This window comes from Pelecanus crispus, chromosome 1, assembly GCF_030463565.1.
Source record: "Pelecanus crispus isolate bPelCri1 chromosome 1, bPelCri1.pri, whole genome shotgun sequence".
Taxonomy (NCBI): domain Eukaryota; kingdom Metazoa; phylum Chordata; class Aves; order Pelecaniformes; family Pelecanidae; genus Pelecanus; species Pelecanus crispus.
This window is the reverse complement of record NC_134643.1, coordinates 67,628,249-67,643,520: the sequence shown is the minus strand read 5'-3', so window position 1 is coordinate 67,643,520 and position 15,272 is coordinate 67,628,249. Positions and strand designations below refer to the sequence as shown.

Sequence of the window (15,272 nt, the reverse complement as noted above, 5' to 3'; positions counted from 1 at the left end):
TATTTAGTATAGCAGTTACAATTTCAAAGTTGTCTTCCCAGTATTTTGGAAATGTTCCTCAGAGTGGCTTGCATACTGTGCTCCCATTCTTAGCAGATGGATAGAGTAGCTGGAGCCAGGCACAGCCAGGGCAATATGGCTTAAAGCCAGCTGTACAGTCTCATAATTCAGGAGATGGTTCAGCTGCTAAAGTCAGTTAGACCTCCCCTGGCTGGAGCACTCTCATTTTTGGGAGCCTCCTGTGGTCGCCTGTTGGCTGTTCCATGCTGTTGGAATAGCTGGGAAAGAGCACTTCAGCACTCACCACCGCAATGAGTGCACTGAGCTGGCAAAACACTGTCTTAGGGACTCACAGAAGGCCAGCAAAGTGTGTGCCCACTAAATGTAAAGCACGTGTCCTCCAATGTTGTGCCTCCAATGATTATTGTGAGTGTGAGCTTTTTTTTTCTCCTCCTCTGGTAATGTGTTCATTTAGCAAATGTTTTCTTGAGGAAAAGCTACTTTCTATACAGCATTTGTATTCTTACTTATGGCATTATGCAACACTTCAGGTGCCTCCTTTAGCCTTCATTTTCCTATTCTTTGTTTATGAAACATCCCCCCCCCCCCTTTTTTTTTTTTTGATGTAGAAAGTGATCTTTGCAGTTCACTGTTTGTTTTCCATGCATTAAATTTTCTGACAGTATTTGAAGAAAACCTTGTTTGAAAGTACAGGTCAGCGCACATGTCTTCACTACTTTTCAATATAAAGCAGTACCTGAGACAAAATTAAAATTTGGGTCCTCCACTTTAATACAAAAGAAATCACTTCAGCAATACTACATTTGTCATTTATTTAAGGATCTATGTAAAATCTGTACTGCTTTAGGATCAGTCCATAAGGCCTACATTCTTAGACTGGGATTTTAATTCCTTTATAAATGGCAAACCATGTCTTAAAGAAATGTGCCATCAACAACAAATCTGTCATTTATTTAGTGGAGAGGGAAACTTTCATCTGCAAAAGCAACGGCTGTATCTATAAAAATATCTCTGTGAAAAGCCAGACTTGCAGTACTTTAAAAAATAACACCAAAATAGATTTTCCTATACACAAAACCTAAAATGGAACATGCTTAAAGTAGTAACATATGTATTTACAAAATAATAAAGACATAGATTTGATCTCCATATGTTAAAATAACGATGTAACTGAAGGTACACCGTATGTTTCAGAATATTCTGTTCAAAGGACACTGAGGCTTTGCCTTCATGTGACTGCTGTTTCACCCGTAACTGCTAAGAAGTCAGTGAATAATCCAGGATCCTGGAAAATTTCAGCACAGTGTTCTGGCTCTACCTGTTCTCAGGAAATGTGCCACAAACGTAAATGCCCCTGACTTACCTTGATGACGATGTGGGCTCAGTGATCTGCCTCTGCATGCGTGCATGTCTGATCAGGTGTTCTTTCAGTGCATTCTGGACCTCTGCTGGTATATCAGGTGAAGTGTGGCTAATTTTCAACGCAGCTTCAAGTACCTTTGTTGTAGGTTTCCCATTTTCTTTAACTTCCTTTTTCTCACTGGTCTCAAAAACCTCCGTAGGAGCACTGGAGTTGCTCTGAGGGACATTACTGGCATTGGAAGTGAGAGGTTTGCTTCTCCAGCAGGGCCAACACAACTTCCAAAAAACAAAAAGTGAGACTACTAGCAAGGCGAGCCCGCAGAAGCTGACGACTACTGCTAAGAGACTGACTGAGATGTCTGCAAGGAATTAGAAACAAAGATCATCATGACAGACAAACATGGAGAGAAAAAAAATTAAAAATGAGACAGGTGAAGAGATAGAATCATTTTGATCATTATCTTGTGTAAAGCTTCAAAGTCCTATTTAATTTTTTTTTTCCTTTCTGATATCTAAGCCTGTACCTTTAAAATGTTATCATTCTCTAGTATCTGTTTCACAAATACTCCATTAATTGTTGTTCAGGCCACGGGCCAGTATCTGTACCACTAGCCACGCACTCAGTCAGACTTCTCAGGAAGTAAGTGACTACCCAAATGGTCCCAAATATACCTAGCCATTGTTGTCAATGGGTGTCTGCTCAGGAACACATCTTGCTCAAAAAGTTAAACCACAGTCAACATTTTCTGTGAGTGCACATGAAGATAAACCAGTTCTAAATCACCAGGCTGATACATAAATTTCTTCAGGACTTGCCAGCTTTTGACTATGTGTGCTAACTGCTTCAGAAACATGTTAAAACCTAACATTTAAGTGGCATAAATAGGGATAGGATATAGTCTGTCATAAGTAAGAAATTTCTAGGGTTAAATCTTAAGCTCTGAACCAAGACTGTGTTAGACCAAGACAGCACATATACATCAGTATCTAAAATTCTGCTCTGAAAATGCCGTTGGCTTCAGAGTACACTATACAATTCCCTGAGTTGTACAGAGACCATACTGTACACTTAGCTACCTCCACTGCCCTGTATTTGACTTTTTCTGCCACGATTACTTAGCATATCCAATAGCACAGCCAAAGATAAGAGAACAGATTTCATACCAACAAAATTCTGTGAACAGACTTGTATTTTAGGAGATGGTGGATCACCAGAAATGCCAGTTGAGCCCTAATTAGGACTTTTATTCTATGTGACATGTTTCAGTTTGATTTTTTCAGTATCATGTAATATTATAAAATATAAATTAAAAAATCCATTTCCTTCTGAAAAGAGCCTTTTGTATGCTTTAAAAGTATTCAATAAACCCTGCTTAAATGTCCCTCAAGCAATGGCTGCTCCTGCTTGTTACAACCAGTTTTGACAGCTTAACAGCTAATATTTTGTATCCATAACTCCAGGCTCCAGGCTACTAAACTCAACCAGTGGAAAAGTGCAATGAGAGTTGAGCATATTTTTTCTAGAGGATCACAGGAAGAAAAACAGTCCTCTAGGTATGTATTAGCTCCATGGAACAGTATGTAGCTCACAGGTCCTTTTGAGAGATGAAGATTCCAGTAGAAAATTTGGGAACATTTTCTTTACTAATATGTAATACCCAGATACATCTCTTGGTAACAAACCCTGAGCTTAAGGCCCATTCAACATGAAAATGCATGAGAATTAACAAAAGCAAATAGAAAATGTTTGTAGTCTGAAGATTTGAAATACATGGTTCTGCTCAACCTTACTTCATATACGTCCTGGCCAGTGTCATGGGGGAATTGGCAGAGGATGTGCTTCTTGTTAAAGAGTTTGGCACAAGCTGCTGCCCTACCTTGAACAGAAGAATGCCTCCTTGAAGATTTCCTGCCAGTCCTGAGAAAGGTGTCCTCCTTTTCTGCCTGTGGTTAAATGTCAAAATGTAGCCCTTGGAATATACATGTCGGCTTAATGAGAAATTCATATGGCAAAATCTGATTTAAGATGCTTCCATAAAATTAATGGATACATAATCATATCTAATAATAATGTAACACAAGAAGCAAACAAAACTTTTGCGTATGATTTTCCTAGATAATTTAACCCCAGTAGGGATTACTAGGCTATTTGGTTTAATCTACTGTTTACCCTGATATCCTTCATGAACCTAATTTTTAGTTGGCTTGTGCATGTTCTGCAGCAGACGGTCCTATCTTGACAACAAGAGAAGACATTAAGAGGTGCTGAGTTTACAGCTTGTTTCAATGTTAATCACTTCATTGCAAATTTGTATTTCTGATTTGTATTTCTGTAGTTCTAATTTACAGTCATTGCTTTCACATCTTTGTAGAAGAGATTAAAAGATATGATATGCTTCATAAGACATGCCTATACAAAATACAAATAAAATAAACTGTGCCAGGAAACAAACCCAGGACTTGAAACTCAATTGCCTATACCAGTCCCTGGAACGTTTTTCAACTGGGCCAGTTCATACCCTCCCAGCCAATTCCTGGGCATGGATCAGGAATTAGAGCTGGTCAAAAATCATTCTTAATAGGTGGTTTGGAGGTGGCCCTTCTATTTCAGCAAATGACTTAATAGCATGGAGAGAGGCTCTTACACATGAGTTGGCCTCAGTGCCAGAGAATGGTCATAAGTGAGTTTAATATATTAATAAAGAGGTATGCCCCACTGAAGGAACTTTTTTGATAAACTGAACCAGCTGAATTTTCAATCAAGCTGGACAAAATATTTTTCCATTCTCAAGGTGTGACAAAAAGTAGAAAACTTGAAAATGTTGATGATCTATCAGAAATAATGAAAAAAAAGAAAACAAAAAGCAATTCAATTTTGGGTCACTTGTGATATTTCCAGCTCAGTTTAGAGATGGTTGGCATAATTAGGTTACCTTTTAAGAGGAAGGCTTTTAGAACTGAAAATCATATTTTTTTTCATTTAGAAAATGTCGAAACAGGATGTTTTAACAGCTTTGAAACTGCTGGAAACATTTCAAAACCAGAAATATGAAAATTGATCCCTTCCAGCAGAGTTTCAATTTGATGACTAGATACTATCAGCTGAAAAAACATTCCATCAAAGCATTTCTAGCCAATTCTATTTTAAGTTTTTCAGTGCAAGACATTTTTCAAGCCTTCAAATAGCTTGGTGTCTCCTTTCAACACCTACACCTGTACTTCAATTTTTTCTAAGCTTTTTTCCCTGTATTCTCATTAAACTATTTCAAATTCGAAGTCACTCCCAAAATCTTTACAGAAGAGATATGTTTTATAGCCCTAAAACAATCACATGAAACATCTGAAGTCTCAAGAGCAGAGAAAAGGAGCTGATTCTACAAACAGTTGCACAATTATTGTCTCCATTTTTGCTATTCTACTAATAAACCTCACATACTGTACTTCATAATACAACAAATACTTAAACAGAAACATGAGATATTTTAATTGCTAGGAATTTGAGAAAAAAAATAGTTCATTACAAAAAGAAGTATTTAATTACATTTACTGCCCTAATTGCTAAAAAGCAATCACTATGCCATATAAATTGACATAAAAAGCATATTGCTTCATTTCCTCACTTCTGACAGTCATTCAATTGAGCAATTATGAGAGATTTGCTGTTATGTGAAGGCTGAAATCATCTGTAGAAGAGCAGTCAAATGGAGCTTCCCAGACCCTTTGCATGTTAGATTGGATATGTCCTTTATATGACCTTTTTATACGATGTTTGGTTTAAGAATACAAAACATTAAGAGACATTTCTGCAGACCAGGAGTTTCTTCACATCCCTGCCAAGGAAACCTGGTTGGAAGGGAAAATGGGTACGGAAAGATGGATGTGTCATCAGACCAGGGTTGTACTTCACATATGTAAGTATTATTTAAAGATGTAGAACTGGTGACAAATTGAAAGACTACCTAAGTTTTTAGAGGCAGAAGGAGATATACTCACTCTCCTGGGACAAGTTATCAACATTGTAAACAATGTTCTCACTGGTCTCTTGTATGAAGGAAGAGAAAAATCATCTTGAACTACAAGCAGTTTGACAACTCTTTTTCTGAACTGGTAATAGCAGCTTGTCTTCAATGCTACACATTTGCACAGAACAGGACATCTTTCTGAATATTCATCTGGACATGCAGCATTATGCTTTTGCCATTCCTGTTGTCATGCTGGCTAAACTCAGGAATGTGAAGAAAATCCTCTTTCTCACACACCCCCTTCTGATCAGTGGGAAATCCTCCAGTGAATTCAATGGAGTTACCATTTTACTCTTGGTGATCTTCCTTTACTGACCTCTGTCCTTAATGTCATCTTCATAGTCTTGATAAAATTTCATAACTGAAAGAAAGTATCCTGTTTCCTCATGGTTTTCTATTTAAAACTACTCTTTCAAGATATGGAATTTTGGACACTTCTGTATTTCCTATTTGAGAAAGGCACGGCTATTTGGAAAGCATGTGAATTCTATCTACCTCAAAATGTCTCTGCATTTTTGAAAAATATCCTCAGAAACATTTCCACCATAAGACGCTCCTTGATAGCCAGTCTTTCATATTAGGCAAGTACTGCAGAAACATCCTCATCCTTTTTTCTGGATGCTAGGGAATGTTTTGAGCAACGGTTTCTGTACAATGGCTTCCAACAATTTGTTGATTGAAACTTGCCTCAGAAAAGTTCTGCCCATGAATCCATTCGCAAACATGCACATTGGCAGATTTCCATTTCCAAACCAAATTAAGTTTGTTTACACTTTAGTCAGTGCCCTGATAGCATATGCCTTTTGATGCTTAGCTTTGGAAAAACGTACTCCACAAACCCATGATCTTGAATGGAGAAAGATAGTGCCATGGCATAGCTGCCCATGTGCATAAGGGGCAGGCATGTGTCTGATGTGGACCATGCTAAAAAGAATGTGCTCTTGCCAGCAAGGGAACAGTGGGAGAAGAAACACCTGGAAAAAAAGGGGGTTATATTCTCTTTTGACCCACGTCTTGGTCTATATCTGATCTTGGTTCTCTTAAATATTTAAAGTACAATGTCTCTGCAACTTTTTTCAAACATTTTTCTTTAACTTTTAATTTGTTCTCTTGTTCATCAGCCATAAGGAACTTCATTCTTTCTATAGCGACCACAAGGGAAGTCTTGTGTCTGGAATATCAGGAGTCAGCTCAATCGGATAAATTAGTATGTCTCTGATTTTCTAGGATTTGGAGGGAAGCAGGAGCTTTATCAGTTATAAAAGGTCTAGGTCCAATAAATCTCCCTTATCCCCATGTATATGAACTAGTTGGTCCAACCCATCATTTCTGCTGTTCAGTCTTCCTCAGGGAAATTTGAAGAACATAAAAAGTTAGTGGTGTTCATTTTCACTTGGCATTAGCAGATCTTCCACAACTGTTTCACCCAAATCCTTGCAGATGGGGATATAATACTTTCGCATGCCTCAGAAAGTGGCAGGTGCAGAGTCTTGTATTTTCTCTCATAACCTGAACCTGTCAAAACACCCGACTTAAATTTCAAACAGCAAAAATAGCCTTTCACTTAAAAGTCTACATGTGATCTCCTCTCCTGATCTCATGAAGAAACATACTTTGAAGATCTTCTTCACATCTTTTGACTCTAGCCCTATTGTCAATGTGTTCTCTCCTAGGCTGTTAATTCAGTCTGATGTCTGAATTTGTTCAAAACAGCCATCACCATCTACTGGCTGGTATATCACTTCTTAATGCTAACAGAGCTCTATGGTAATATGTTTCTTGACAGTAAGAGAATCAAATGAAGTCAGGTATCACTGTGATTTACTAAATGATTACAGCACATAAAATTATTAATCTCTTGTCAAAATCCTTTTATCTAAGTTACATTATTTATTTATTCATCTGATAATCTCTATCTGTCCAACCACAAATGGAACACCCTCTGTTGCCATTTCAGACTCCATGTACGGGACTTCAGATTACGTGACATACAGCAGATACAGGGTATTTCCCAAAAGCTTATTAGCCTTCTCCTAGCCCACATTACCTTCTGTTTTCCAGAAATCAGAAGGAATATGCCACAACAGCTGTGTATTCATGAGCCTCAGTACGTGATTTGTGTGCTGTATGTAACTAGAGAAGATGTCTCTCACTTTTGCCTGACTGGGCCATCGTGTTTTGCCTGCAGTGTAGGAAGCAGAAGATGTTGCACTCAACATTGGCATCTCCTCTCCAACGCACCAAATGTAAATGATTTGTCTTCACTTTCACGGCTTTTTCTGGCCTACCTACTTTCCTACTTGTTAACCCTCACTTAACCTCAATAGGAGGTAACTCCCATCTCTGCTCAATCCATGTCTGCCCCTCTTGCCTTCCGTTAAACAAGAACCCAGCTTCGGGCTTGGTCCCATGCTGGTCTCACAATTGCAAGAAAGTCTTTGTAAGCATCTGCAAGAAAACCTCATTATCCTCTTTCAGACAAGAAAATGAAATGAAAACACATCATAAGTCCATGGGGCTGTCATTAATCATAAGCATGCCATAGCTGTAACAAGGTTCACACAGCTCAAGTGTCATTTTTGAATTGTCACGGTTATGTTTATTCTTACCCAGCATTATGTAACAAACATCTCACACAAATGTTGAGACCCAGCAAACACTGTGTCTCTTCATCATTACAGATTTGTCCTCCAGCTGTTATAACCATTTCTGTATTTTTCATCTGTATTTCTTTGCAAAACGTGTATGGAGGAAGATTCTTTAGTAGAACTCTTGTTTTTACTGTGTATCACTGCTGTCTGCATGTTGAGCACTTCCACATTGTTGTGACTGCCTTCACATTTACTGTAAATAAATCTGGTCTCTGTGGTATGTTTATCCCTCTGTTCTACCTTTATGCTGCTAAATGAGATGCATTTCTGATTTTCACAGCTTGTTAACACTGATTTTGTAAAGCATATTTTTCAGTAACCCAGGACTTTTTTTCCCCCCAAACCATATTTCCCTCTGGTAATAACTTTTTTTCTGACCAGGTGATGAGCTGTATTGTAAATAATTTGATCAGTCTGTTAACTGTTCAGATGTTTGTTATTTAATTTTATCACATTTATCTGTAACAGAATGCTCAGTTGTTTCACATAACAGTTACTTTCTCATGAAGAAAAAGGTTCCTTTCTTGTATGACAGTCCTACACTGATGACAGTAGTCTTCACATTCATTCAAGCCACTTCTGGTCCCCTTCATGTTTGCTTTGGCACAATTGAGAAGAACTTGCGAGTGCATTACTGGGTAAATCTATTCTCTCTTCCCCCCAAAATGTATCCAGGCAGTGTAGTATATCTACAGCTTATACTCTACGCGTGTGTGCAAATGCATGCACGCACACATGCATGTTTAAAGAAACCAAGACTAAATGTAAACCATCAGCTGCCATCAGCAGGTTGAGAGCTGTCAGGGAAGCAGCTGACAGCCAACGGGAGGGAGACTTATGCCACCTACAGCAGGAGGACCCACAACACTGCTCTTCATGGAAGAGTGAGACTATATTACAGAATGGCCATGCACAGGATACTCCAGTGCTTTCTTACTCCCACTACACATCCATAGTAAACTGTCCATCAGGGGCAGAGTTAGAAACTTGGTAGGTTAAACTTTTACGGTAATAAAATAATTGTAAGTAGGATATTTAGGTGAATAACAAATGATCCTGTAGAAGCTGATGCTCTTTGCACGGTCAACTTAAAAAAATCATTGTCTGACAACCAAAAGGGCAAGAGCAAACATCGCTCTCTAGAACTCTCTAGCCACTCTAGATGGCTAAAATATGCCCTCCTGGCAGGGAAGCAACCGGGTTCCCAGCTCTGTTATAAACATTGGTTCCCCAAGAGAACTGATAATGAGATAGTGAAGTTCTGCAGGACCAGCAGGCCTTAGAAAAACCCAAAGACAGCAGAAGTGCCCACCATTTGCAGAGGACATGCAATGAATTTTAAACATGTCCCTAGAGCAGGATGCCAAAGCTCCTCTTACTACACTCTATGCAGTTGGCTTAACCTTCAGAAATGCTCCCAACTGGGACTTTGATGTGCTTGCTTCCTTTGAAAATGAGGAGGGATGTTTAACTGGCAAAAATTAATGACAGTCCTTTATTAATCAGATTACCTGAGTTAAAATACATGTGTAACCAAGCTGCATATATGAATTTTGGACGCTGCTAGAAAATAATTTACTTGGGTTAGAGATAGATTTTAAATTTTGTTATGTCTGATCCTGCACATCCAGCTCCCATTCATTTTCCACCTGAACTCTTCCTATTATTTGACAAACATCACAACAATTTTGCCCAAATCTACTGGAAATAAAGGTGTGAAAAAACCCCAAAACTGTTGCACATCTAATTCGGCATCTTGTAGAAAATGTTACACCTTTCAGAAGAAAGCTCACATAGTCACCTAACTATATAAAGGTAGCATAAATGTAAACACCTTCCTAATATTTTCTCCTGAGCATTCCCCTGAGATGAGGGAATTAATAGTCCTTGTAATTACCAGGGCAGAAAATATAACCGCAGATGTCGTGTCTTCACTAATTGTCTAAAGCTCTTAGAAATTTACAAAATGATTTATCTCACTAAGATTCTTTGCTGTGAGTTCCATAGATTAATTATCCATTACACTAGATATGATTACCCTTTCTTGACCCAAGCAGTGAGCAGTAATTGAGGGTCCTAAGGTGGTGGTGTTGTCACTGAGAGGAAAAAACTATTGAAGAATCAGCCATTTCTTTGATGTAATCCTGTTTGTCCACAAAGAATGTCCAAACTCTTATTCCTCTGAGAATAAGAGGAATCAAACACATAGAGGTTATTTTTTTTTTTGTTAGCAGCAAACCTGAAGAGCTCTCCTTTCTGCTTTGTTGTTTCATTTTGTTGTACTCTGCCTGCCCAAAGCCATACTCTCCATTTTTTGTTCTGACTGTGTCTCCGGCTCCCTCTTCTTTGTGTTTATTCTGTTATCCTTGTTATGCTGCTTATTATTCTTCTAGTGTAGACACCTACACTATCAAAAAAATCAGTACACAGCCTCTTTGTTTGTCAGTGAAATTTCTTGGGTCACGAGGTTAATATTGTCTCGTATTTTGCTTGGAGCCTGTGATTGGGTGGTGCATCTTTTGTCTGAAGTGGCTGATTCCTCTGAGAAGCTTGGCTGCTTTTCACGGTCTAGCTGAACAGAAAGCAATCATCACACCCACCAACATAACCAAATCACAGCAGTTCTAGTTGCCTTTTTTAACGTTTATGACTTCCAGAGAATATTTTTATTTTTGTATTAAATAGAAATGGTCTGCTTTCCTTTTTACCATCTACTCTTCTACTTCCTGAAATGTTTCTTGCTCTATTCTTTCCAAATATGTCTCCTCATCTTTTAGACTTCTTTCCTTCAATGAAATCTCATTAGTGATTTTTACTTATGCCATCTTTGTGACACTTTTAGGTGTTGTCTTTTTGAAGGAAAACTGAATGAACCCACCATGCAAAGAGAGAATATGCTACCCCTACATAGCCAACTATTATTTTATTTTCTCTCCTCTTTATACTGTCTCCTGGACTACTTGTTTTTTGGATTTTCATTGAAAGTTTAGCTGTGGTTCTATACCATAACAACATACAATAATAAACTGTTATTCTGTAATAACCCTCTCACAGTCTTTTATGTTCTCCACATCTTCCAGAAGTCCTCTTTACAACTCGAGTATCTTCTTACTCTTACTACAGTACCTTCTTGTCCACACACTTTAGTGCTTGTTGCAGGACCTGATTCCCAACACACTGCTATAGCTGGAGCCCCAGATAGCAAATAACTGAACTGGTTCCATGATGCGTATCACCCAGCATGGGCATATACTGGGAAAGTGCTTCCCTCATCATCATTTGGGACATACAGCAAAACTGATAGGGCTGAATTAGCCATTCCTCCTCTCTGCCATACAGGTACAGCTGCATGACACCAGAACCTACACGATACTGACTTTCACGCCAAATGCTACCACCCTATGTATGAGACGGATACTTCAGGAAAACACAAACATTTATGGCTTCATTCTCAGAATGATGATAGAGAACACTTAATGTTTCTACCTTTAATGAATAGGAACTATGAATGTTCAACACTGTGGACAACATTAACTTTATCCATAGAGATGGTAAGGAACTCTATGTGATTTGAAGAGCAGAAGAGATGGCACGATTCACCTTTCAATGATCACATTTCTTCCAGCCTAGACACTGTATTTACAACCTTTCAGTTCATAAAATTCATGTGAGTGATATTTATGTCTTGTCTATCCAAGTGTTTACGTATTAAAATACTGTCAATTATCAACAACGACAGTGTGTCTGTTCCTCATCTGAAGCCAGAAAGTATTAATATATATGGTCACTGGCAGTGTTATTAATGTTTAATTTCATATGTATGCCAATAAGGTTGACACCCATCATCTAATAATCATTTCCTTTTAAGGGGGAAAAAGTGAGATTTAGGAACCCAGCTGAGATGTGGGACCCAGTGGTTGAAGCCCTTGGTCTGTTAACTATGAGGTTTTTTTCTAATCCAACAATTGCAAGTTAGTTAGGGATTACAAATAAAAAAACCAAGAAGATCACTGACTTTGAAGAAATGTCTAGAATGAAGATCTTGTTACTGTATAAAATGCAATATCAAGGCAAGTATTAAGATTCAAGTTTTCTAAACAGCAAAATTTCATTTACCTTGTGGGACATCTTTGTATCCTTCACATCCCACCTGTTTATAAATCCACTTTGTTTTTACATGACACCGAAGACTGACTCCCTGTGCAGTACTCTCTAAAAATCATACAGAGAAACTAACCTTTTCGGAGCTCAATTTTCCAAGCTCCGTAGGGCAATTTTATTTTCATGCAACCTTCTACGATCCGGACCATGACAACTAACACAGCGCACGACCGGAATATACTCGGTAATTTGCATTTACAAAGCACAACAAAGCCACGACCCGTGCTGGTGGAAGCACGCCACGACCCCCGCACCCCCCTTGCCCTGCTGCCCCTGCCGGGCCGGGCCGGGCTGAGCAGGGTCGGGCAGGGTCGGGCAGGGCAGAGTCGGTCCCCCCACCCGCGCTGCCGCGCCGGGACGCTCCCGCCTTCAACCGCTGGAAATTCGGCGCTCGCCTCAAGCGCAAAGCCCTGGAAGAACCGCGCAGGTACCGGAGTCTGCAAGAAGGATCGCTCTTCTCTCAGACAAGTTTTGGTTTTTTTGGGTTTGGTGGCTTTTTTGTTTTGTTTTTTTTTTTTTCTGAGATACTACAAATACCCTGGAATTTGCAGTAAAATCTGTGGGCACTAGAAGAAAAAAAAACCAAAAAGTAACAGCTGCGGCGGTAGCAACAGCGCAGCTAGGGCACATGCTGAGGACCTGCTGCTTTTCATGACGGTGTTAATTTATTTAATTTGCACTGTACGCTTGTTATTTGTTGGCCGTAATACAAGCTGTCTATTTGCATTTATGGACAGACAGGTTACCAATGCCTTCTGGCAGAAATTAAGCACAGAACTTGGACTAATTTTCAAGCCCCGTCCTAAATACAAGTACCATGGAAAGCAAGGGGTCCAGATTGTGCAGTACAGAACAATGCACAAGCGTAGAGACGATCCCGAAAGATCCAGACAATCCAGAAATCACTGACCAAAGAGACCACCGTTAGGAGTCAAAATCCTGGTTGCGACCCCGACAATTTTTCTGGTTTCGGAATATTTAAATTAACCCCGAAATTCCCCCTCCCTCTCGCCCCAAATTTTCCTGGACGAGTCCTGGACCGGACCGGACCGAAGGGCTGCCCTGACTCCACAAGTTCCCAGCGGCTGTCCGAAAGCTCTCCTGCCGTCCTCAGCGATTAACGGAGGGGCTGCACAATATCTCAAACCCCGCTCAGAAAGCGCCCGGGGGCTCTGTCAAGTTTCATCACCCCGTTACTCTGAGCCGCGGGCTGCCGAGCTGCGCCCCGAGCCCGGGGCGGGCCCCGAGGGGTGGCGGCCGCCCGCCCGCCCCCCCCCCCGCCGCCTGGCCCCCCCCGCCGCCCCTCCGCGCAACCAGCCGCCGCCAGCCCTGTGCCGGCCCCCCGCCAAACGCAGCGGGACGGCTGGGGAGAAGCGAGCAGGCGACCGGGCGCAAACCACGCGTGGCGCGCCCGTCGCACGGAAATGCTGCCCCACCCGCGACAAGGGCATGGAGCACAGCCCTCCCCCCCGCTCCCCGCACGCACGGCCCCACAGGCGCAGGCAACAGCCCGGGCCCGAGCTTTGCATAGAGAGGAATTCCCACCGCGGGGGAAACCCGGCTGAAGCGGGGCTGCGGGGGGCAAACGAGCGAGCTGCGGGGGAAAGGGGCCGTCTCCGGCGGCGCGGCTCCAGCCGACGGCGGCGGCTCGCACGTCGGCGGCCGAGAATTCTCTCCCCTCGGCGCCTCTCCTCGCCCCCCGTCCCCACGCCCGCCACCCCACGTTTGCCCCGTCGCCCCCGAGGCGCTGGCCCCCACCCCAGGCGCGGGGGGCACCCCGCGGCGGCGGCTCGGCGGTCCCGGCGCTTCCCTCGCTGCTTCCCGGCCGCGGGAGCCTCCGCGGGCTGCGAGAGGGAGACGGATTTTAAAGCGGGCTGTGTGACTGCTCCCCCCACCCCCCCCCCTCCGCCCCCTCGGCACGCAGGGAAGGCAAAAAGAAAAAGTTGCGCTCTCCGGCCGCCCACGCCGGCGCTGCCCGCCCCGCGGCGGCGGCAGGACGGGCCCGGCGGCGGGGCCGCTGTCGGTACCTGTGCCGCCGATGCCCTGACGGGCGGTCTCCAGGGGGAAGATGCCGGCGCACTTCTCCCGCTCCACCTGCCCGCCCAGGCACAGCTCCGAGATGATCTGCAGCGCCTTGTGGCACAGGCTGCCCACGCCGTCCTCCGCGGGGAAACTCATCTTCTGCCCCGGCCGCCCGCTAAGCCATGGCCGGGGCGGGACGGCTCCGCGCCCGAGCCGCGCAGCCTGCCGCGGGGAGCGGAGCGGGGCGGAGCGGCGGCGGCGGCGGCGGCGGGAGCGGAGCGGAGCGGCGGGCGCGGCGCGAGTGAACCCGCGCTCTCATCCGAAGAAGTAGTGAACGGGGGGAGGCGGGGGGGAGGGAGAGACAAAAAAAAAAAAAGGGGGGGGGGGGAGGGAAAAAATAAAAAGAGTGGGGAAAAAAAAAATAAGCATCCACTTAGCAACGCCTTTTGTGCCTAGCGGGCTTCGGTAGGCGGCTCGGCCAATGGCAGCCCAGCGCGGGGGGGCGCAGATGGGGGCGGGGGGGGGCTCCTGGCGTCCCCCGGGGAAACTTTTGCTTCCCCCGCCCCACGGCCGGGCGAGGGGCGGCGGCGCCCGGGGCGGCTCCCGGGGCGGCGGCCCCGGTGGGAGCGCGGTGGCCTCGGTCAGGGGCTGTGCGGGGAGGAGCGGAGCGGAGCGCTGCGGAGCGCTGCGGGGCTGGCGCCGGGGCCGGCGGGCGGAGTGCTGGCCGCCTCGGCGCCCCGGGAGCCCCCGGCCCCGGTGGCAGCGGCGTGCGGGGCTCCTCGCTCGCTCCTGGCGGCGGCAGCACGAAGCGGAGTTTGCTCCCCACCGCTCCGGTCGTTTCTTCCAGGAACGTTATTTCTTAGGTGACCTGGGCAGTTGCTCTTCAGTACGGTCTACTGAGCACCGTCAGATAACTTCATTAAGCAAACCACCGTCTGCACTACACTGTTCAGCAGCAGAGTTACGGAGTAGTTGGCTTCGGCTACTTCTCTAACTTGTAAAGGAGTTAGAGTCACCTTACGATTGTCCCGCC

The 15,272-nt window shown here is 43.5% G+C and overlaps 1 protein-coding gene across 1 annotated transcript in view; it reads right to left on the bottom strand.

Annotated features, from left to right (window-relative positions):
- The window catches only part of SYT10 (synaptotagmin 10), a 35,817-nt gene extending 21,422 nt beyond the window's left edge, over window positions 1-14,395 (bottom strand). Inside the window, exons 1-2 of the mRNA XM_075719456.1 lie at window positions 14,245-14,395; window positions 1,385-1,742 (exon numbers count right to left, since the gene is read on the bottom strand). Coding sequence (XP_075575571.1) covers window positions 1,385-1,742; window positions 14,245-14,395 — 509 coding nt within the window. The remainder of the gene's footprint in view (window positions 1-1,384; window positions 1,743-14,244) is intronic.
- Between the last annotated feature and the right edge of the window lie 877 nt (window positions 14,396-15,272).